At 45.8% G+C, this 24,468-nt stretch overlaps 1 protein-coding gene across 1 annotated transcript in view; it reads left to right on the top strand.

Moving 5' to 3' along the window:
• The first annotated feature begins 621 nt into the window (after positions 1 to 621).
• The window catches only part of LOC146673092 (uncharacterized), a 26,456-nt gene continuing 2,609 nt past the window's right edge, over positions 622 to 24,468 (top strand). Inside the window, exons 1-5 of the mRNA XM_085400926.1 lie at positions 622 to 683; positions 1,531 to 1,878; positions 7,363 to 7,695; positions 7,783 to 7,890; positions 24,337 to 24,457. Coding sequence (XP_085257052.1) covers positions 647 to 683; positions 1,531 to 1,878; positions 7,363 to 7,695; positions 7,783 to 7,890; positions 24,337 to 24,457 — 947 coding nt within the window. The 5' untranslated portion in view covers positions 622 to 646. The remainder of the gene's footprint in view (positions 684 to 1,530; positions 1,879 to 7,362; positions 7,696 to 7,782; positions 7,891 to 24,336; positions 24,458 to 24,468) is intronic.

The raw sequence follows: 24,468 nt of genomic DNA on the forward strand, positions 1-24,468 counted from the left end.
GGAAGTCATTAGGCTAGACAAGACAAGGAAGTAAAGCAGAATACACTAACATGAGACAAGACCTTCAAAGTAAAACAGGAAATCCACAGACTGAACTCAGAGAAAATACTAACACAGTACAGGGACCAGAGTGACATAAGGAGCAAAGGAATCCACAGGCTCGGAAATACAAAACAGACACCAAAAAACTAGCAACCTTGAACAATAGAAGAAAACAGCCTAAAAACAATAATACAAAATCTAAACACTGGGCCACGGGTCCAGGACCGTAACAACAAGTGAGTCAAACAGCTGCACATCCTCGCTGCTGGTGTGACGAAGGAAACCTCAAATGCAAAACGATGTAAATGTATAAAAATGTTTTGACAAACCTTAAAATCCTACTGTCAGTTTTGTAAAGCTTAAAGTTTAATTTCTAAATTTAAGTTTCAAATGACAGCAGAATATTAATCCCATAGAGCAGCAAACAGCAATCTAGCCATGTTGTTTCTCCTCTAAATTTAATTCTGTCATTCGCTGTAAAAAGAAAAAATAAATAAATAAATATTTTGAAGGCTCAACAGGAAATGATCAGGTTATCGTAAGAGGACCAAACCTTTAGTGCAGCAGCAGCTGCATGTTGTTGTTATCAGGACTTTAACTGGAGATGAAGATGTTGCTGCCACTCCTGCTCCTCGTACTCGGTAAGCGCACTCTTTGAATGCAAACACAACAACGCAGCTGTTTGTGCTTTTAGACAACATAAAGTCTAACATGATTTCACTGGATGTAAACTGACTCTACTTGACTTTATTCCTTATAACCCCCTCTGGGACTTCATGCAGGGCGCTCACAGGGTTACAGCTGAGTTCATATCTGTTTAAGACGAACTATCTGTGTGTTCCAGACGTCTCTGTTTCTTACTGATAGAACCACAAACCTGCCAGAGAGTAGTGACGTTTGACAAGATTAACGACTGTGGCAAAAAAAAAAGAAAAAAACTTGTCCAATGATACAGATGAAAATTGGTTATGTTGCCGGTTGTGTGTAACATTGTCAGTGGTGACACTTTTATGTGTTGTAACACTGGGATGTCTGTTTACTAATAAACTGTTTGTTTTCTGTGTGGTTGTGTTTCTGCCTCATTTGATGTTGATGCATGGTGAGGTTATTTGTTACAAATTGATGGACTGTGGTGTCGTTGTTAGCCCTGCTGTCTCATTACAGGAAGGCGTCTGAGCTCAGATCTGCTTGTATCTGTGTTCATTTTCAATAAGAAAAGAACACCGATACAAGAAAATAAGAGATGGTTTCCTCCTTTCACCTCAGTTTTGTTCAGTCATCCATCAATTTTCTTTAACATCTTTGATGTCCTTTCAGTGCTTGTTGGACAGGAAGAATCCGTGTTTGAATACTTTTTATAAAACATGGCTTTGAGTGATGTTACATATTCTGCAACTTTCTGAAACCACTTTATATCAACCCAAGGACAAAATCTACTGCATACACATAATAAGTGTTTTTTTTGTGTGTGCTTGTGTCTCCTTCCAGTTTCCCAGCATGCCCTGGCTCCAGTGGTGGAGGTGTATGAGGGGGAAATATCTGTCCTGTTGCCTTGCGAGTACTCAGGTTTTATACCTGAAAACCCCACAGTGCTGTGGACTCGCAATGATCTCAACCCCAAATCTGTCCACCTACGACGAGAGGAAACGGATGATTTTAAAGGGCAAAACCAGCGTTACAGAGGGCGCACATCAATGAGGCCTGATGCTCTGGACACTTCAGACTTCAGCCTCACTCTGAGAAACCCCGAAGCCACTGATAGCAGCATCTACACCTGCTCCATAAGAAATGAAAGGGAGGAACGGAAACTGGCAGAAATACAGCTGCATGTCAAAGGTACAAAACCCAACACCTGTGATTATGAAGGTCAGAGGTCAAACTAAAGAGTAACATAAAAGATTTTTCTAGTACTGAAATCTGATAAAATAGTGGTAAAGTTTTCTAGATCTCCTCCTTGAATCGCTACCTTATCGTGGTGGAGGGGTTTGTGTGTCCCAGGGATCCCAGGGGCTATGTTGTCTGGGGGCTTTTGCCCCCTGGTAGGGTCTCCCATGGCAAATTGGTCCTGGGTGAGGGACCAGACAAAGAGCGATTCAGAAGACCCTATGAAAAAGACATCGAGGGAACAGTTTACCCTGCCCGGGATAGGGTTACCGGGGCCTCGCCCTGGAGCCAGGCCCGGGGAGGGTGCCCGAGGGCGAGCGTCTGGTGGCCGGGCCTTAGTCCATAGGGCCCGGCCGGGCACAGCCTGAAGAGGAGACATGGGCCCATCCTCCCGCAGGCCCACCACCCGCAGGAGGCGCCATAGGGGTCGGGTGCATTGTGTGTCGGGTGGCGGCCAGGAGCGGAGGCCCTGGCGGACTGACCCCCGGCTGCCAAGACTGGCAATAGGGACATGGAATGTCACCTCTCTGGTGGGGAAGGAGCCTGAGTTAGTGCGTGAGGTTGAGAGGTACCGGCTAGATATAGTCGGGCTCACCTCTACGCATGGCTTGGGCTCTGGAACCAGTCTCCTGGAGAGGAGCTGGACTCTGTCTCAGTCTGGAGTTGCCCCTGGTGAGAGGCGGCGGGCTGGGGTGGGTATTCTAATATCCCCTCGGCTTGCTGCCGGTTCGTTGGGGTTTTTCCCGGTGGACGAGAGGGTTTGTTCCCTGCGCCTTAGGGTCGGGGAACGGGTCCTGACTGTCATCTGTGCTTATGCGCCGAGTGGCAGTTCAGAGTACCCAGCCTTCTTAGAGTCCCTGGGGGGGGGTGCTGGAAGGTGCTCCACCTGGAGACTCTGTTGTCCTGCTGGGAGACTTCAATGCTCACGTGGGTAACGACAGCGAGACCTGGAGGGGCGTGATTGGGAGGAACGGCCTCCCTGATCTGAACCCGAGCGGTGCTTTGTTATTGGACTTCTGTGCTAATCACAGTTTGGCCATAACGAACACCCTGTTCGAACATAAGAGTGTCCATAAGTGCACGTGGCACCAGGATGCTCTAGGCCGTAGGTCGATGATCGATTTTGTAATCGTATCACCAGACCTGCGACCATATGTTCTGGACACTCGGGTAAAGAGAGGGGCTGAGCTGTCAACTGATCACCACCTGGTGGTGAGTTGGATCAGGTGGCGGGGGAGGACACTGGACAGACCTGGTGCACCTAAACGCGTAGTGAGGGTGTGCTGGGAACGTCTAACAGAGGCCCCAGTCCGCGAGATCTTCAACGCACACCTCCGGCAGAGCTTCGACAGCATTCCGAGGGAGACTGGGGACATCGAGTCCGAATGGACCGTGTTCAGCGTCTCCATTGCCGAAGCTGCTGCATTGAGCTGCGGCCGCAGGGTGGTTGGTGCCTGCCGTGGTGGTAATCCCCGAACCAAATGGTGGACACCAGAGGTGAAGGGAGCCACCAGGCTGAAGAAGGAGTCCTATCAGGCTTGGTTAGCCTGTGGGACTCCGGAGGCAGCCGACAGGTATCGACAGGCCAAGCGGAATGCGGCTCGGGCAGTGGCTGAAGCAAAAACTCGGGTGTGGGAGGAGTTCGGAGAGGCCATGGAAAAAGACTTTCGGACTGCCTCGAAGAGATTCTGGCAAACCGTCAGGCGTCTCAGGAGGGGAAAGCGGTGCTCTACCTGCACTGTGTATAGTGCTGGCGGAGCACTGTTGACGTCGACTGAGAAAATTGTCAGGCGGTGGAAGGAATACTTCGAGGACCTCCTTAATCCCACTGACACGTCTTCCGAGGAGGAAGCAGAGTCTGGGGATGAGGGGAATGACCCGCCAATTTCCGGGGGCGAGGTCACTGAGGCAGTTAAACAACTCCTTGGTGGCAGAGCCCCTGGTGTTGATGAGGTCCGCCCCGAGTTCCTGAAGGCTCTGGACGTTGTAGGGCTGTCCTGGTTGACACGCCTTTGCAATGTTGCGTGGAGATCAGGGGCAGTACCTGTGGACTGGCAGACCGGGGTGGTGGTCCCCATCTTTAAGAAGGGGGACCGGAGGGTGTGTTCCAACTACATGGGGATCACACTCCTCAGCCTCCCTGGGAAAGTCTATGCCAGGGTGCTGGAAAGGAGAGTTCGTCCGCTAGTCGAACCTTGGATACAGGAGGAACAATGCGGTTTTCGTCCTGGTCGCGGAACACTGGACCAGCTCTTTATCCTCTCGAGGATACTTGAGGGTGCATGGGAGTTTGCCCAACCAGTCTACATGTGTTTTGTGGACTTGGAGAAGGCATTCGACCGTGTCCCTCGGGGTGTCCTGTGGGAGGTGCTGCGGGAGTATGGGGTGTCTGGCCCATTGCTACGGGCCATTCGATCCCTATACAACCGTTGCAAGAGCTTGGTTCGCATTGCCGGCAATAAGTCGGACTCGTTCCCGGTGGGTGATGGGCTCCGCCAGGGCTGCCCTTTGTCTCCGGTTCTGTTCATAACTTTTATGGACAGGATTTCTAGGCGCAGCCAAGGGGCGGAGGGCTTTCGCTTTGGTGGCCTCAGAATCTCATCTCTGATTTTTGCGGATGATGTGGTTCTGTTGGCTTCATCGGGTGAGGGCCTCCAGCTCGCACTGGAGCGGTTCGCAACCGAGTGTGAAGCAGCGGGAATGAGGATCAGCACCTCCAAATCTGAGGCCATGGTTCTCAGCCGGAAAAGGGTGGAGTGCCCACTCCGGGTCGGGGATGAGTTCCTGCCCCAAGTGGAGGAGTTCAAGTATCTCGGGGTCTTGTTCGCGAGTGATGGGAGAAGGGAGCCGGAGATCGACAGACGGATTGGGGCTGCAGCTGCAGTAATGCGGACGCTGCACCGGTCCGTCGTGGTGAAGAGGGAGCTGAGTGTAAAAGCGAAGCTCTCAATTTACCGGTCGATCTACGTCCCTACCCTCACCTATGGCCACGAGCTGTGGGTAGTGACCGAAAGAACGAGATCGCGGATACAAGCGGCAGAAATGAGCTTCCTCCGAAGGGTGGCTGGCCTCTCCCTTAGAGATAGGGTGAGAAGTTCGGCCATCCGGGAGGGGCTCAGAGTAGAGCCGCTGCTGCTCCACATCGAAAGGAGTCAGCTGAGGTGGTTCGGGCATCTGACAAGGATGCCCCCTGGGCGCCTCCTGGGTGAGGTGTTCGAGGCATGTCCCACCGGGAGGAGGCCCCGGGGCAGACCCAGGACACGCTGGAGAGATTATATCTCTCGGCTGGCCTGGGAACGCCTTGGTATTCCCCCGGATAAGCTGGAGGAGGTGGCTGGGGAGAGGGAGGTCTGGGCCTCTTTGCTTAGGCTGCTGCCCCGCGACCCGGCCTCGGATAAAGCGGATGAAAATGGATGGATGGATGGAAGTTTTCTAGATGCAACCACACTGGAAAAATAAAAACATGAACACCAAAGAAGAAGAAAATAGAATCTTATTGGTAAAATTTTTGGTGTATCTTCTAAATCAGGATGATTTGATCCAGAAATTCTTACATGTGCAGGAAAACCAGCAGCTTGCCTGCCTAATAGGGACAGACAATAACCCCACATGGTCTCTTACTTATGTGTGATAACTAACAGTAGTACTGTGAAGACCTGGCACAGTTTTGGCTCACAAGCTTTCCTGATATTTTTCATGCAGAATAGAGATTTTAATGACTTTATTATTGATATTTATTTTTACTGGCAGCAGAGTCAGAGGTCAGTAACACAGATGCTCAGATCTCAGATCAGTTCGATTCTATGATTAAAATCAATGTGACTGAATCTGCTTCTTTAGTTACAGAACATACAGAAAATACTCTCAGCCCTTCCTTTTTTTCCACATTTTGTTATGTAACAGTCTTATTCCAAAATGGATGGAATCAGTTTTTCACCTCCAAATTCTTCCTGCACAATACCCCCATAATGAATATGGAAAAAAATTGGCTTAAATTTTTTTTTAAATTTAAGCTAAAATTAACAGATGTACAAAAGTACTCACAGCCTTTTCTGGGACACTAAAATTTAATCTCAGTTGAACCTTGTTCCCTCTGATAATCTGCCAGATGTTTGTTGATTGGAGTCCACTTGTGATAGATGCAGTTGATTGGACATGATTTGGAAAGGCACACATGTCTGTATAAGGTCCAACAGTTGACAGTACATGTCAGAACACAAATCAAGCTTTGAAGTCCAAGGAATTGTCTGCAGACCTCTGAGACAGTATGCATTGAATCGAGTTTGCCAAAAAGCCCCTGAAGTATCTCAGATCATGAAAAAGAAAATTCTCTGGTCTGATGAAACCACTATAAAAATCTTTGGCCTGAATGCCAAGTGTCATGTCTGGAAAAAACAGCATCATGTTGTGGGACATTTTACAGTGGAAGAACTAAAAGATTTCCTGAATGCACCAATGTGTAGAGAACTCCTTGATGACAACCTCCTCCAGAGTGCTCTGTACCTTGGACTGGCTGAAGGTTTATCTTCCAACAGGAAAACGATCCTAAACATAGAGACAAGATAACATAGGAGGGCTTCGGCACCACTTTGTTGTCTTTGTTCTTGAGTGGTCCAGCCAGAGCCCAGACAAGAACCCAATTACACATCTCTGGAGAGATTAGACAATGCCTTTGCACTGACACTCCCCATCCAGCCTGATGGTGCTTGAGAGGGTCTGCAAAGAAGAATAAAGAAAATGCCTAAAAATAGGTGCCAAGCTTGCAGCATCATACTGAGAAAGACTGAAGGCTGTAATTGCTGCCAAAGTTGCTTCAACAAAGCACTGAGCAAAGTTTGTGATTACATGTTATTCTCATTTTTTTTATTTTTAATACATTTGCAATCATTTAAACAGTAGCCTGTCATTGCGGGGTATTGTTAAATTCAATTCAATTTTATTCATACAGCACCAAACCACAACAACAGTCGCCTCAAGGCGCTTTATATTGTACAGCAGATCGTACATACAAAGAAAAAGACCTAAAAATCATATGACCCCCTATGAGCAAGCACTTTGGCGACAGTGGGAAGGAAAAACTCCCTTTTAACAGAAGAAACCTCTGGCAGAACCAGGCTCAGGGAGGGGCGGGGCCATCTGCTGCGACCGGTTGGGGTGAGAGAAGGAAAACAGGATAAAGACATGCTGTGGAAGAGAGACAGAGGTTAATAACAGATATGATTCAATGCAGAGAGGTCTATTAACACATAGTGAGTGAGGAAGGTGACTGGAAAGGAAAAACTCAATGCATCATGGGAATCCCCAGGTATTGTGTGTGTAGAAATGTGAGGTGAAACTCAATCTAATCCATGTTGGAATAACAAAATGTGGAACAAATAAAACACTGGGAAAACTTTCCAGATGCAATTTTTATAATTTGGTTTACTGTCCTCTCAGACCAAGAACTGGAGGAGGAGGTCGTTGTAGGATCAGAGTCTGTCATCCTGCAATGCAAAACAACACCTGACCTGCCTGAGGACACCACAGTGGAGTGGACAAGATTTGACAGAGAAATCATGATGGTCCATGGATATTCAAATGGAAGTGACCACCTTAAGAAGCAGGACGACCGTTACTGTGGTCGAACAAAGATGAACAAAGACCTGCTGAGAACTGGAGACCTCAGTCTGACCCTGGAATACCCCACAGAGAGAGACAGTGGAGAATACATCTGCATCATCTACAGGGACAAAGACATCCTGAGACAAAAAGTAGTGCTGCAGGTCAAAGGTCAGACATGGAGATAAAAACCATGATACAGTGCAGGACATTGAGATCAGAGTTCAAAGGACATGTTGTTTGTGTTTTTTTCCACAGAACAGTTTCCATCCTGGGCGAAAGCTGTTCTTGTGCTCCTGGTTCTCCTGGTTCTTCTTGTGGTTTTTGGAGGTCTCATATATTATTTCCGTCAGTATTTCATGTCAGGTGAGTGTCTCCTACTACACTACCCATAATGCCGATGGTTAGCAGGTGTCCTCTGGTGGCTCCTTGACTGCGGCTCACACAAACTTGTTCCAGAAGCTGAAAGAGTTGATAGTTACAAACAGCTGATACAGAGAGCTGAAGAGAAACTTCCAGGTTTGTTCCAGAAGTCAGAAAACCTCCTTCAGACTCAGTCATTGATCAGTGAAACAGCTCCACAACATGACTTTACTAAACAGTGTGTGTGCTTCACTGCATGTGTACTTTATTTGCCCACGTAAATACCTCACTGAGATTAAAATCCGTTTTACAAGAGTGACCAGCAGAGTCATGTATAAGTTACAACAAATACAATGTGTGACAAATAAAGAAGCAAACACAATTTTCCACACAGACAAGTGAACACAAACATGAATCATGAATTCACAAATCCTATAAAACAACACAAACACAACACAAAAATGAATCAAGAATCTTATAAAATAACAGGTCATTATAAAACCAACAATGACAAAATTCACACTGATCAAATTGAGCCATTGTCTCACTTCTTTAACTTTAAACTCCTTCTGTAGATTTTTCCAGAGGCAACTTATTCAAAAGCTTTTTCCCCCAATTCTGTTCCGACACTAAGGACACATATATATTGCACATATATATTAGGGGTGCAACGATACACAAAATTCACGGTTCAGTTCGATACTTTGGAGTCACGGTTCGATATTTTTTCGATACAAAAAAAATGTTCATGACTTTTTAATTTGTCATTTATTAAAATTATAAATATGTATTTTAACTCAAAAGTACAGTTTTTAAATTTAATGTTGCTGAAACAACAAAGTAATAATAAAAAAAACTATCTGATTGAGGAATCACTCATCTTTGGTAAAGAGAGTTTATTACAGAGAAATGTCTCTTTCCAAAATAAAAGCTATAGTATACGCTTATTCTGGGCTGTATTCTCATCAGCATATTAAACGTATCAGGTCCCCATAAGGAGAATCATGTGCTAACAGCTGTCTAAATGACAAGTGTGACCTCTGTGTAGTGTCTTCTCTGGTCTGCATTCACAACAAAAAGGCAACAAGTTAGAATGCTTTCGTTTATTGTCGTGACCAGTCAGCCTCACAGGAATCCTCCAATACTCTGAGGATTACATTTACACTTGCAGTGTGATCATATAGTGGTAAAATTATACAAATTATGTTGGGAAACCAACATGTCACACACAGCATGTGGAGCCACAGTCGATTCTGCCTCAGAGGTTGGGACGCTCAATGCCGCACCAAGAGAACAACCAGTTTGACCAACGGCAGACTCCCTATCACTCGCTTGGTCCATCTGCATGGCCTTTTGTTGTGGGCAGTCTGAGGTACACCTGTGCACTACTCATGATGTCAGATCAGCATCCTGATGTGGCACACCTGTGAGGTGGGATGGATTATCTCAATATGGCAGATGTGCCCACTACCACACATTTGGACTGATTTGTGACCACTGTTTGGGAGGGATGGTTATATTGTGTATCTGGAATGAATTTTAGGTCTCTACGTCCATCCCATGGGGAATGGGAGCAGTAACAAAGGTGTTGCGTTTATATTTTTGTTGAGTGTATGTGAAAACCTGAACGCAGGACATGGCATGGGAACAACACAGACAATCCGACAAGGACTGAATGAAAAGGCACAGACTAAATACACACAGGAGGCTAATTAGAGATGTGGGAACACATGGGGAACAGCTGACACACATGAACATAACGACCTCACAGTGGAAGAGTAAAACTAAACACAATGAACACAGGAACACAAGATCTCTTAAAAAATAAAACAGGAAACATAAGACGCAGATATGACAACCTGAACTTGACAACGTAATGTGGTGTCGCGATAGAGGAATAACTGGGGACGGTAACTAAGATATTGACAACGCCACCTGGGGGAGGCCGTTACACCCCAGGAAAGATTTCTCTAGCCAATGTACGTATTGCACTGGCTACCAAAGCCCACAGACTCGTTATTAATGGCAGAGGTGAGACAAAGGAAGTTTACAAATCAAAATTTATTAAGAGGAACTACTAAAAACATAACTATAAAATCAGGAAGGCACCTAGGGTAGCAGGGTTGAGACGGCAAAATAGTTAATTAAAACACTTTATTAACAAACGATGATTAAAATGACCAGACTCCCTACCACGATGCTACCCTAAAACAATCACAGCATGATAAAAGAATAACCACACAAAATAGTGGAGACCGGCCACTTGAGGAGGCAACCTACAGGGAGGAGTGCCCAAGGGTGCCACCAATTATTCACCCGTGTAACTTCACTGCAGACCTCACTGTCACTTACACTAAACTCTAAATGGTGCAATCAACCTATGCCCGGTGTGTACACTCGCATGCATCAGGAAGGGGATTCCACCTCACGTGTCTAGCCCCTCAGCAAGCGGCCACACCTCCACTAAAGCAATAAAACAAAGCATAAAACGTTACACACATTAATAAAAGATCTACATAAAACAAATACACCCCAAAGTACTGTTCGTTATAAAAGCATCATGTAACAAACAAAACAGCATATGACAAGACAGCAGTATAGTGCAAACCTGCAACAAAGGAGGGAAACAGTTGTCAAAGTCCACCCTACTATATGCCACGTTATGATGAACAAAGAGTCCCACTTACCACTCTCTAAAGGGCAATACTAAACCGAGTAGCTTTCCTTGAGAGATCTGCAGCGCTTAACTGCCTAATGCTCTCAGCCACCTTGGATGGACAAGACTGCCAAATGCCTCCTTCTGGTAGTGAAGCACAGCTGTTTCTTTAAAACCTGCTAATTATCAGCTGGGAAGGTGTGGATATCAGTGGTGCGTTTGTGGACATCATATAAAATCCTACCCCAGAATCTACTTCACTTCAATCTACCCCCGAGATTTGAATCATCGTCCCGACGATTGACACTCACTGCCAAGGTCTAAACAGGGTAACTGTATTAGGCACAGGTGCTTGGGAGTGCCCAGCCCTTATTGCTCTACTTCCTGCTACCTGGGCCAAATGATGCAGATTCGAGTGCGTCCCAGCATTACCACGGGTAGTCCTACGTAGAGGGGCTATATTGTTATGAACACCAGCCATAACTGGCAGCTGATCAGTGCAAGCCGACACCATGGGGGACGTTGAGGGTTCTAGCTCGTCTGGTCTATGAGGGCTAGGATTCTCTGGTCTTGGTTGGCAACTGTTTGGGGCTGGAGTAAGTTCAGAGACTAATAAAAACCACTCGCCACCTTGCATCGGTTCTTCTACAAGGGCAGTTTCTAATGTTTGGATCAGAGCACTGGGAGGGCAGGTAGTCACACCTTCCACCTTATTCTTTAGTAGTGAACGGTGGACATGTTTCACGTGACTCAGGTTATCTACCGGAGCAATAGTGTACACGGACCCTTTTTGGTCAGGGGCCTTATGCACTTTATACACCACCGAACTCCAAACATCCTGAATTTTATGACGGCCTCTAAACCCAACCTCCTTAAGGTAAACCAACTGACCTTCATGCAGGGGAGCATCCCTCACATGCTGGTCGTGACGTATCTTGCGCCAATTAGCTGCAGCCCCCAAGCGTTTATTAGCATGTTCAAATGTATGACGTAGTCGAGTCTGGTGCTCTACAACCCAGTCATGGGTGCTACCAGCTACAGGCTCCTGAATCCTACCCAACAAAAAGTCAACGGGTAACTGGGGATCTTGGCCAAACATCAGAGCAAATGGTGACTCGCCTGTAGACTGATGTACTGTGGTGTTATATGCAAAGATCACTTGTGGCAAATAACAAGCCCAGTCCCTTTTCCGAGAGGTAGGGAGGGTGCACAGCAAATTGTGTAAAGTGCGATTAAACCGCTCACATTGACCATTACCGGCTGGATGGTAAGGGGTAGTGCGACTCTTCTCAATACCATACATTTGGCAAAGCTGCTCAACCAGATTACTCTCAAAGTTTCTACCTTGATCGGAATGGATACGCCCTGGCACGCCAAATCTGCAGAACCACTCCTTCACCAACACTTCTGCCACTGTCGATGCCCGTTGATCATGGGTTGGGATGGCCTGGGTATATATTTGAGAACACATCTGTCATAACAAGAACATTTTCAACCCCATTACGTGACGGCTCCAATACAGTAAAGTCAACTGCAAGGATCTGATTTGGTCGGGATGCAAGCAAATGGCCCATGTAAGCATTAGGATAGATTTGAACATCTTTAGCTAGTTGGCATCACTCACACTCCTGGCACCACTGTTGGATGTCATGGTACATCCCCGGCAAGTAACACCGCTGAGAAACCAGGTCTATGGTTCTCTTTACACCCTGGTGTCCGTGCTCCTGGGGCAACTGATGCAAAACCTGACCCTGCAGTGACTTGGGCAATAGCACCTGCAGCATCTCTTCTCCCCTAGGATGAGAGACCTTGCGATATAACACACCACCCTGCTCCACTAACCTACGCCATTGCCTGACCAATTCGAGGACTTCCCTCGAGGTTTGGCCACGTTCAGTTGCATCAGGCCCCCTTCTCCGTATCCAAAACTTCAGAAACTCCTGAATAATAGGGTCAGCCTCCTGCAAAACACAAAGGTCAGACGGCGCATGTCCTGGAAAGACTGAGATAGTGGCTTGAACAGCCTCAGTTAGTGGTTTCACACCAAAAACCTGTTGCAAAGGGGCAGGCAGAGGGGTACCAGAGACTATGCCTAGTTCATTAACTGAAGTAACTTCAGCGGGATTTTGCCGTGAGAGAGCATCTGCATTCTTATTACTTCGACCAGGTCGATGCTTGATGGTGAAATCAAAGGCAGCAAGCTGTGCAGCCCAGCGCTGTTCTGTAGCGCCCAGCTTGGCTGTGGACAAATGACTGAGGGGATTATTATCTGTATATACTTCTGCCCCAACAGATAATCTCTGAACTTTTCAGTCATGGCCCACTTCAAGGCCAGAAACTCCAAATTCATAGAGCTATAGCTTTCCATATTACGCTCTGTAGGACGAAGGCCATGGCTGGCATATGCTATAGGTCGGATCTTCCCTGCCTGTTCTTGGGAGAGCACTGCATCTAGGCCCTGATAGCTAGCATCCACCTCTAAGATAAACGGCAGAGAAAAATTAGCATAAGCCAAAACTGGAGCAGACACCAACCTCTGTTTAAGCCCTTCAAAGCTCTTCTCACATTCATCTGTCCATGCTGCAGATAAAACCTGTATGGCAGGTTTCCTGGACTTGGTACCAGTCAGCTCAGCAACTAGGCGATGTAGGGGGGCGGCCAATTTTGCGAATCCCTCAACAAAACGACGATAGTAGCTTGCAAAGCCTAAGAAGGAACACAACTCAGAGACATGGTTAGGCCGGGGCCACTTAGACACTGCTTCAATTTTATTATTGACTCAACGACCACCACCACCCTCTCCAATCCAGACTCAACGACCTCCGCCACACCTCTCACCCCCCTTTCCTCCTCCCTGAAACTCAGAATACACACTCAGGATGTGAGCCGACTATTCCAGAAACAGAAGCCCAGGAAAGCCCCCGGACCAGACGGCGTCTCACCCTCCTGCCTCAAAACCTGTGCTGAACAGCTGGCTCCCATCTTTACTCGCACCTTCAACAGATCCCTGGAGCTGTGTGAAGTTCCCTCCTGCTTCAAACGCTCCACCATCATCCCTGTTCCCAAGAAACCCACCATCACAGGACTGAATGACTACAGACCTGTCGCCTTGACGTCTGTGGTCATGAAATCCTTCGAACCACTGGTGTTAGCCTATCTGAAAGACATTACAGGCCACCAGCTGGACCCTCTGCAGTTTGCCTACCGGGCAAACAGGTCGGTGGATGATGCAGTGAACATGGGGCTGCATTACATCCTGCAACACCTTGACCGCCTGGGAACTTATGCCAGGGTCCTGTTTGTGGACTTTAGTTCGGCTTTTAACACCATTGTGCCTGAACTTCTTTCCTCCAAACTCTCCCAGCTCAGTGTGTCACCAGCTACCTGTCAGTGGATCACCAGCTTCCTGACAGACAGAAAGCAACAAGTGAGGCTGGGGGAGAGCACCTCTGAAACTCGGTCCCTCAGTATTGGTGCCCCTCAAGGATGTGTCCTCTCACCACTACTGTTCTCCCACTACACTAACGACTGCACCTCCAAGAACTCGGCTGTTAAACTCCTAAAGTTTGCAGATGACACCACTGTCATTGGCCTCATTCAAGATGGTGATGAGTCTGCATACCAGCAGGAAGTTGAGTGGCTGGTACTCTGGTGCAGTCAGCACAATCTGGAGCTCAACACTCTTAAAACTGTAGAGATGACAGTGGACTTCAGGAGACATCCCTCAACTCTGCTCCCCCTCACCATATCAGACAGCCCTGTGTCAACTGTGAAGACCTTCAAGTTCCTGGGTACAACCATCTCCCAGGACCTGAAGTGGGAGACCAACATCAACTCCATCCTCAAAAAGACCCAGCAGAGGATGTACTTCCTGAGACAACTGGGGAAGTACAGTCTTCCACAGGAGCTGCTGATCCAGTTCTGCACTGCGGTCATTGAGTCTGTCCTGTGCTCCTCCATCACAGTCTGGTATGGAGCAGCCACTAAACAGGACAGGAGCAGACTGCAGCGGACTGTACGGGCAGCAGAAAGGATCATCAGCACCCCCCTGCCCTCCATCCAGGATCTGTACCTCTCAAGAACCAGGAAACGGGCAGGGAAAATCATCACAGACCCCTCACACCCTGGACACAGACTTTTTGATCTGCTGCCCTCTGGCAGACGGTACAGAAACCCGCAGACCAGGACCACCCAACACAGGAACAGTTTCTTTCCCCTCGCCATCTCCCTTCTTAACAGTTGACCTGTCACACTGCTCCCACTGCCAGACTGCAGCTGCACCTTATGTACATTTTGTGGTATTCATTCCACCTCATTCATTTCTGTATTTTATGTATATAAGTTTAGATTAGTTATTTATAGTTGATTTACACAGCTTTGTGTATGTATGTGTAATGTGTTTATATAGACGTGTGTGTGTGTGTGTGTGTGTGTGTGTGTGTGTGTGTGTGTGTGTGTGTGTGTGTGTGTGTGTGTGTGTGTGTGTGTGATTTACATTGCCGTGCTTGAGAGCCACGATCTACCGGAACCAAATTCCCTGAAGGTGTCTGCACATATACTTGGCCAATAAACATGATTCTGATTCTGATTCTGATTAGGGTCGGTAGACACACCATCCCTCGACACAACATGACCCAAGTAGCTCACCTCAGATTGGAAAAAGGAACACTTTTCCAAGTTAGCCTTGAGACCCTCTTGCTGCAACCGTCCCAGGACAACATCCAAGCGACTCACATGTTCCTCTACTGTAGAAGAAAACACAATAACATCATCTAAATAAAGCAACAATGACTGACAGTGTTGGTCTCCAAAGATCCTCTCCATTAATCTCTGAAATGTACTTGGGGCATTACACAACCCAAAGGGCATCCTATTCCACTCAAACAACCCAAAAGGAGTGCAGAATGCAGTCTTCATTTTGTCTTTTTCTGTAACAGGGACTTGGTTATAACCTGCGGCAAGGTCCAAAGTGGAAAACCAGCGGGCACCGCATAAAGCGTCGAGTGACTCGTCAATACGTGGCAGGGGGAAAGCATCCTTGCGGGTCTTACTGTTTAAAGCCCAGTAGTCCACACACAAGCGAAGGCTTCCATCTTTTTTTCTTACCAACACAATGGGTGAAGCAAAGGGGCTACTGCTTTCCCTAATTACCTGGGCCTCAAGAAGTTGTCGAATGTGAGCTTTTACGGCCTCATATTCTGAGGGGGGAATACGCCTGTACCTCTGCCGCACCGGGGTGTCTTCCACTAGGGGAATATCATGAGAAATCAAGTTAGTACAGCCTATATCCCCGTCGTGATCGGAAAAGACGCCACTATACTTGTATAGTAATGACCTCACATGACCTTGCTCCTGTGCAGTAAGAGTGGATAAGTCAATAGCAGCAATTTTATCTTGCACTGGACTAACTGCAGTCTGTGAGGCTACGGTAGCTGCCATACCCTCCTCTTGGAGACCCTGGGGGGAGCTAACCAGATGAGCATAGCTCAGGGTGCCGATCATAGTATGAGGAGACAGTACTACATCCTGCACATCAATGTTAACAATTGGGATATAAACTGTGCCTCTGTTAACACAAAGAAGACCAGGGGATGCCAACAAGCCGGCAGGTAAACCACAACCGAGCGGCTCAAACAGAGCCTCTGCTGCCAGATGTTGTGAACATGTAGCTGCCACAATTTTTATGGTACCGCCGGGGACGCGGCAAACTCTACCTCCCTTGACCTTTACCCGACTTGAGCGTTCTGGGGGGGGGGGGCCTTAGCCTGGATCTGATGGCACTGCTGGAGAGCTTGTTGTATTAAAATAGGGGTCTGAGCCACTGGGGGGCAATTAAAAAGGGAAGAACCATGTTGTGCGAACAACTCGCGATAACATTCCCTAATAACATTCATTCCTAAAACCCCAGGTGCTGACATTGTTACCTGTGGGGGATCCCTTACAACCAGCACACCTCGCCGGGTAATCTCTTTACCACACAGATGCACATCTAATTCAAAATAGCCTATGTAAGGTGTGGGCAGGGCAATATTTCTCATATGCAATATTAGTTCTTGTCAATCCTTGTCACTACATTGCATGCCTGTCCATAAACATATATACAGAGTTGTACATACATTTATATAGCCACACCTTACATAATATGCATAAAGTCTAGTTACACACACACACGTAGATATAGAGGTGTGTGTGTGTGTGTGTATTATATATATATACACACCAATATTTTTGAATACATGTGTCCATTTTTATGTTTCCAGATTGTTTGTATAGTGCACTTTCTATACCGTGCTCTTTGTACAGTTTTTATTTAGCTGCTTTTGTCTTGCACTGTCCACTTTTTTGCGATGACAATGCAGATTTTCCACTTGTGGCACAAATAAATGCAGATTTGCTGTGTGTGTGTTTGTGCAACATTGGCATTTGTTTACTCAGATCCAAGGCAGGCCAAACCTCTGTGTTACAACCTACATACAAAAGATACACATTCACAATATATGGGTACACAAGTCTGTTTTATTTCAAAGTCTTTCAGACTTTACAGCGTTTGCAGACCCAGTGTCCATCATCCCTGCATTTGGCACAGGTGAATTTCTGACATGTTGCACAGGTAAACCTGCTACGATTCCGGTTGCAGCTCTCTTGCACCTGGCACTGCGTTGTCTTTACAGTCCCTGGCACAGCAGCTGCAGCAGCTTCAGCAGCCTGCCTCTGTGCTAATATTTCCTTGAGCTGCATGAATCGGCAACGAAGTTGCTGAGCTAGAAGACTCAGAAACAATCTTCTTTTGCCTGTCCACCCTGTACATGCCTTGTACAAAATCTAGGCATTCACCGCCGCCAGGTCCAGCATATTGTAGAAAACCGCTACTGGCCACCTGCGTGTTGCTGCTCTTACGGAATACATCTGCGCCATTTGGTCCAACACGTCTACACCACACTGTAAAAGCAGAGAGAGAGAGTCATGAGTATGTTTTTTTTTTTTTTTTTCCCCCCTATAGGCCTATATAACACACATCCACATACCTTCATGTGGTTATAGTTTGTTGGATTTCCTCTTTCTGCCGTCACCAATCACCACATCATGGTGCATGGAACTTAGAACACACACAGTCTTGGTTTTTTTAGGTGCATAAATTGTCAAGGAGACTCCGCCACTTCTAATCACTGAAGTGGAGAATACCTCTCGCTTTGCAGTATCTTTTGCAAGTTGAGGAAGTTCACGCTGGACTTTATTCACCGTGCCCAGTAACGTTGTTTTGCGCTGCAGCAGTCTGTGCAACAGTAACAGTGAAGTAAAGAAATTGTCTGTTGTGACATTTCTCCCATCATCCAAAAAACGGCTCCATCAGTTTCATGACCACGTTCTCTGCCAGCCTCTCTCCCTTCTGACGACTGGGGTCCTTTACCAAGTAAGGAGATGCACTGCAGACATATTTGGTGTCCAAATCCGTGGCCATCCAGAACTTGATCCCAAATTTGTCTGGCTTGGTTGCAATATACTGTGTGAATGGACAGTGAAGTGAAGCACGAACGATTTGCTACTGCACTGGGCATTCCAATGTCCTCCTCTACCCACACAGTGCCGTCTTTTGCCGTGTGGCTCTGGCTGGGCTTCCCAGAACCACGGGGCCTCTTCCGTGGAGTAATGTTGGGTTCTTGTTCCGTCTCCTTTTCAGAATCTTCTGAAGAGGTACAAATGAAACCTCTCCTCCATCAGAATCTGCTTCATCCATTTCCTGAAGCAAGGCCAAAGCCTGTTGCGCAGAGAGGTTCTTCCTGCGTGGCAGTGATACGGAGGCCATCCTGATGTGCGTTCTCAGAAATGCGAACAAGAAATGATTCTCCCGCCTGGGTTGGTCTGCTTTTATGCACAGCACTGTGCTGTAGTCAAACAATGCCACTTCCTCACATACACAATGACAATGGAACAATGGAAGATCTGTGCTGAGAGTCAAGGAAGGTGTGAATGTGCGTCTTTTATATTTGCAGGTCAGTCAATGTGTGGGATATTTTGTATAGGTACGGCAGGCATTTCTGAAAGTTGTAAAACAGAGGTTTGGCCTGACTTGGATCTGAGCAACTCTGAGTGAGCAAATGCAAATGTGCCAGGCCTCAAGGATAATGGGTGGTTTGCACAACAAAAGCAGGAGGCGAAACGAGCTGACGACCTGTGAAAATCTCAGCAGTGGTGCTTAACACCTCGGGACTTGCACCAGAAAATAAAAAACCCAGTAATTCTAGGGGGTGTTGGGTTTAGGGAAGTTACGCAAATTTGCGCAGGTTTAGTAAATCTAGTGTTAAAATGACCAGACTCCCTACCACGATGCTACCCTAAAACAATCACAGCATGATAAAAGAATAACCAAACAAAATAGTGGAGACCGGCCACTTGAGGAGGCAACCTACAGGGAGGAGTGCCCAAGGGTGCCACCAATTACTCACCCGTGTAACTTCACTACAGACCTCACTGTCACTTACACTAAACTCTAAATGGTGCAATCAACCTATGCCCGGTGTGTACACTCACATGCATCAGGAAGGGGATTCCACCTCACGTGTCTAGCCCCTCAGCAAGCAGCCACACCTCCACTAAAGCAATAAAACAAAGCATAAAACGTTACACACATTAATAAAAGATCTACACAAAACAAATACACCCCAAAGTACTGTTCATTATAAAAGCATCATGCAACAAACAAAACAGCATATGACAAGACAGCAGCAGTATAGTGCAAACCTGCAACAAAGGAAGGAAACAATTGTCAAAGTCCACCCTACTATATGCCACGTTATGATGAACAAAGAGTCCCACTTACCACTCTCTAAAGGGCAATACTAAACCGAGTAGCTTTCCTTGAGAGATCTGCAGCGCTTAACTGCCTAATGCTCGCAGCCACCTTGGATGGACAAGACTGCCACATGCCTCCTTCTGGTAGTGAAGCGCAGCTGTTTCTTATAAGCCTGCTAATTATTGGCTGGGAAGGTGTGGATGTCAGTGGTGCGTTTGTGGACATCATGTAAAATCCTACACCAGAATCTACTTCTCTACAGTAAGACACAGACATGAAACACATGAAGGGCAAGGGAGACTTAACAGGGGTGTTAGACACAAGGGGAATCTAATGACAAAGAACTATAACAACCTAGGCATGATAAAAATGAACTTAGAAAACCTGAAGGGCTTAAACATAAACCATAAACTAAAACTCAAAACGCTGGGTCAAAACACCCAGGATCATGACACCATCATCTGTTTTTTCTTCGGTAACCTTCGGTCACGCTCTCGGTTGATTTTTCTCTAGTCGGCGCACTCATTTCCTCCATTACCCGGCCGGCACGGCGGCTGGCTGCTTCCCAAACAAATACACATGTGCGGCTTGGCACTTGTGCTGTACGTAACAAGTCACGTGACATGACACTGCAGTTGTGATTGGTTCGGCTCTGCGCTACTTAATTTGGATTGGCTGTTCTTTTTTTTTAAGAGGACAAGAGAGATGAAGCCTATCGCAATAGTTTAACTTTTCTATTGAGAAAAAGTTATGTCGCAATACATCTCGTTATCGTTCTATCACCCAGCTCTACGTGGCCCCTTTTAAATTTAGGCTTATGGCCTCTACCTCTTATGCGTATCGCAGCCGGTTCAGCCACAGGATCAAACAGTGGCTTAGTTTTTGCAGAGCACCACTCAACAAAATGATGGTAGTAGAGAACCATTCCTAGGAAGGACCTGATTTTCCTCGCACACAGTGTCACCCCGTCAGACTCCATTAGGTCTGCTTTCTGCACATTGTCTATAGCCTGCATTTTACTTGGGTCTGTTTTCGCACCCTCACCACATATGATGTGTCCCAGGAACTTCCCAGACCGCTGACGAAAGTGGCATTTCTTAGGTGAGCACTTCAGGTTGTTGGCAGAAAGGCGCGAGAAAACCATCTGCAGACGTTCAAATGCCACCTGTTCAGATGTGGCATATATAAGCATATATAACCATAAGGTTATCCAGATAACACAACAAGCTTGCGCAGTTCTCATCACCAAAAATGGACATTCGCATAAAAGTAGCAGGACTATTTGTCAGGCCTTGAGGCACCATGTTATACTCATGAAGGCAAAATGGGGAGAATGCCGTGTATTTTTTGTCGTCCTCGTGGACGACAAAAAAAACCCTGATGTAAAACCCTGATGTGAGATCCATTGAAGAGGAAAAGACATTTCCCACCAAGTGCTGCAAGGGCGTCTGACTGATGAGGCAATGGATGTGAATCTTTAACTGTTCTTGCATTTCATCATCTGAAGTCATTGCATATGCGCAGGTCACCATTTGGCTTAACAACCAAGACAAGGGGGGATGAGAATTCACTCTGGGACTTACGGATTATCCCTGACTCCTCCATCTCATCTAGAGTAGTGCGAAGCTTCTCGAAGCCATATATTGATACTGTAAGATCATATGTAGCAGAAGGTATAACAAGGTGACCCCCACAACCAACAATGACAATGTCTTCGGCTGAACGTCTCTCAATATCAGGTATAGATTGTGAAAGTTTCTCATCAACTGTCTCACTTATGGTGCACGCCATAGATCCACTATCCACTAATGCTTTAAAAACTTGTCCACTACTAGTAGTCACTGCAGAGTAGAATAAGCTATCAGTATTTGGGAGCCAATGCAAGCCCTGTGCAATCAGTGTTTTATTTGGCGGTATGATGCCACTGTAAGTGGAATACAAAGTCTCATAATCTGTGTAGTCATGTCCAAAGTGGGAGGCTTACTTGCTGGATCTGCGCTGTCCTCCCCTCCACGCAGATCGTTCAGTTTCCCTGATGACCATTGAAAGGAGGACACTTGCCCTCTGGGCAGTTGCGTCTCGAATGATCAGGTACATGACACAGGAAGCACAATCTGTTTTCCCCACAGTGCGTGAGGGTGGAGTGGGATCTATCTCTGCAGATGGAACATGGTGTGTCATCCAAACACGGTATTTTTGGCAGTCGGGTACTCTGTCACCTGACATTAGCTCGAGCATAGCCTGGGCCTTGCAGCACCTTCTCTAGCATGCTGATCAACCTCTCAATAGCAGTGCTATCCTGACTCACAGCTGGTCTCTGCTCGTGGTCAGCCAAGCAAAGAGTAGCATTTGCGCTAACCTCTGCCTTATTCACATAGACACAGTCACCTGTCTGTGGAGAAGACTGGAACCCTTTTCCCCAGGTGATACTTATCCAGTACCTCCTGAACTTCACGAGCTGACCATTTATCACATTTTTTGACTCACATCAGTTATTGGGGGGTCTGAGGCCAATGCCTTAGTGCACTGTACCGACGGCGACTCAGCCACAAGCCCACAAGGGCAATCTGCTGCTCTATGCCCCACCCGACAGTCACCCAGTGAAAAAGGAACAGCTGTGAACCCTCTACCCCTACCCACATCAAGGTGAGTCACATTTGGGGTGTCATCTGAGTCACTGAGATCCATATCTAGCAGGATATTAAAAGAGCTAAAATTGGCTTAATCCAATATGGCAATATACAAAGTCCAAATGAAAGTATATCCAAAAGTCCCCAAAGTTTGATTCTGTTACCCAACAGTCTAAACAATAAGGAGGCCGATGCTCCACGATGCTGCTGCCACGAGAAGACACCAGCCCGATCCAGCAGCATCACGAACGAGTTACGGCACCAATGTGACCTCTGTGTAGTCTTCTCTGGTCTGCATTCACAACAAAAAGGCAACAAGTTAGAATGCTTTCGTTTACTCTCGTGGACAGTCGGCGTAAGACCTAAATGGAAAAGCAACAACAGCGTTAGCTAACTATGCTCCCATGTTTTATCCCTCTCTTCCCAATGAAGAAATCTCACATAAACGTGCATTCAATTCAACATAAGGACATGAGAAATGACCCGCAACAAATGATGTTTAAACAACAAAAATAATCCGGTCAGATTGTACTACTGTTACAACCAGCGATATGATTTTTCTTCCCCATGACATTTGCGCATTCCTTACCTCAATCCCTTGACTGGTTTGTTCTTAGGAAGTTTGCATAACAACTCTTTGCCACTTGAGAATAACTTGAACTTGAATTGATCTGAATTTAACACCAACTTAATTTGAGTCAAATGGGACTGAACATCATCAAAGGCAGACTGCACAAATTCAAGTGTACTTCATCTGAATAAAAATGTAATGCAGCATTTTTATCTATGTACACAGAAGAGCAGTGGTCCAAATATGGAGCCCTGGGGAACTCCTTTGGACACACTCTGTTCTAGCTGACAGATAATTTGATAACCAACTCACAGCATATAACACACAGCAATATTGTTTAGTCTGTTTACTAAAATAGCAGGACAACTGTATCAAAAGCCTCTTACAAGCCAAGACAAAGAGGAGCTCAGTATTTTTTCAGTCCATTGCATTAATGATGTCATTGATCCACTTTAAGAGCAGCAGTTATTGTGCTGTGTTGTTTACTGACTGATGTTGGGAAAGAATTAAATATTTGCCCAAATTCTTTGAGTTGTTCACTAATAAGCTTTTTGTAAACTTAAACACAGTATTTATGTGGGCCTGTAGTTATTAACATCATCTCTTTTCATCAAAGAGAGAACATTGGTAGATTTCCATATTTCAGGGATCTCAGTGTTCAAAAGACTAAAACTAAAAATATAAGTTAGTGGTTCTGTTATATAATCTGCAGCCAGTTTAATAAAATAAAGATCTGGTCCTGCACATTTATTTGGATCCAACAGATTTAAAGTTCTGTGGACCTCCAGGACATTCAGAGGAGAAAAGCTGAAGGCTTGAAGCACAGAGTTTGAGTTGTTACAGAGAGCCTCCTGTGCCATAAGCTGTTTGAAATCTGATGTAAAGATTCAAATAAAGACCCCGAAGAAACAAAATGTATAAAGCACTTAAAATATCAAATTTTTCAGTAAAGTACTTCAGCCTTTTAAAACAAAATCTGGTATTTTGGTGGCTATATCCCCTTAATAAGATTTTATTATTTTCCAGAACTTTTTAGGATCATTAAGATGTTTAATGATTTTTCAAAGCTAAAACTCTGATTTGGCCTTTTTTAATTTTAGAAGGTTTAATGATTTCTGCAGAACTCCAAGGACAAAACTAAGCATTCTGTAAATATTCCATGCCAGCTCTACATCAGTAATGAGGTGGATTCTGTTCCAGTTGTCGTCCCAGAAATCATAAAAGAAATTTTGCTCACAGAAATTCTTAAAATCTCTTAAAAATTATTTGAGGCTTTGATTTTGGGAGCTTCAATTGTCTGACTGCAGCGATCACACAGTGGTCACTGACTTCATTTGAAAAACACTAATATGTGTGTGTTAGTTCTAGTTATGTACAGGTCCTGGATCAATGTGATGAATTTAGAAGCAGTAAATTAGAGTTGATCCAGGCCTTGTGTCTTTAAAACGTGCCTGTAAATGATATGACAGGTATTAATCATGAAAATCGAATGTGTATCATTTGGAGAGCAATCATACACATCTATGAATAATTTTTGTTTGTGAAGGAAACTCCTCAGTTTTACTTTTTGAAGAAAACTCCTCATTTACATAAACAAACTGGAATCTATCAGATGTGATTCAAACCACTGCAGTAAGTTTCCTTTAATAACTCTGGTGTGTTCTAGTGTTTGTAGTAAAATGTTGTGGTCTACACTGAGGTCTAACAGGACAAGCACAGAAATAAGTCCTCTGTAACAGGTCATGAGGAGAACATTAGTAACCTTCACTACAGCTCATGTTGTGCTTTGTTGTCCTCTCAGTTTATAAGGTGGAGGTGGATTCAGGGGTGGAGTCTGTCCAGCTGATCTGCAAAACCACAGTTTGCCTGCCTAAAGATGCTAAAGTGGAGTGGAAGGATGCAAACAACAGGAAAGTCCACATGTATGAGAACG

The sequence above is a fragment of the Rhamphochromis longiceps genome, linkage group LG3 (genome assembly GCF_057381845.1).
Source record: "Rhamphochromis longiceps isolate RC_006_pf linkage group LG3, R_longiceps_female_GT1.1, whole genome shotgun sequence".
NCBI classification, from domain to species: domain Eukaryota; kingdom Metazoa; phylum Chordata; class Actinopteri; order Cichliformes; family Cichlidae; genus Rhamphochromis; species Rhamphochromis longiceps.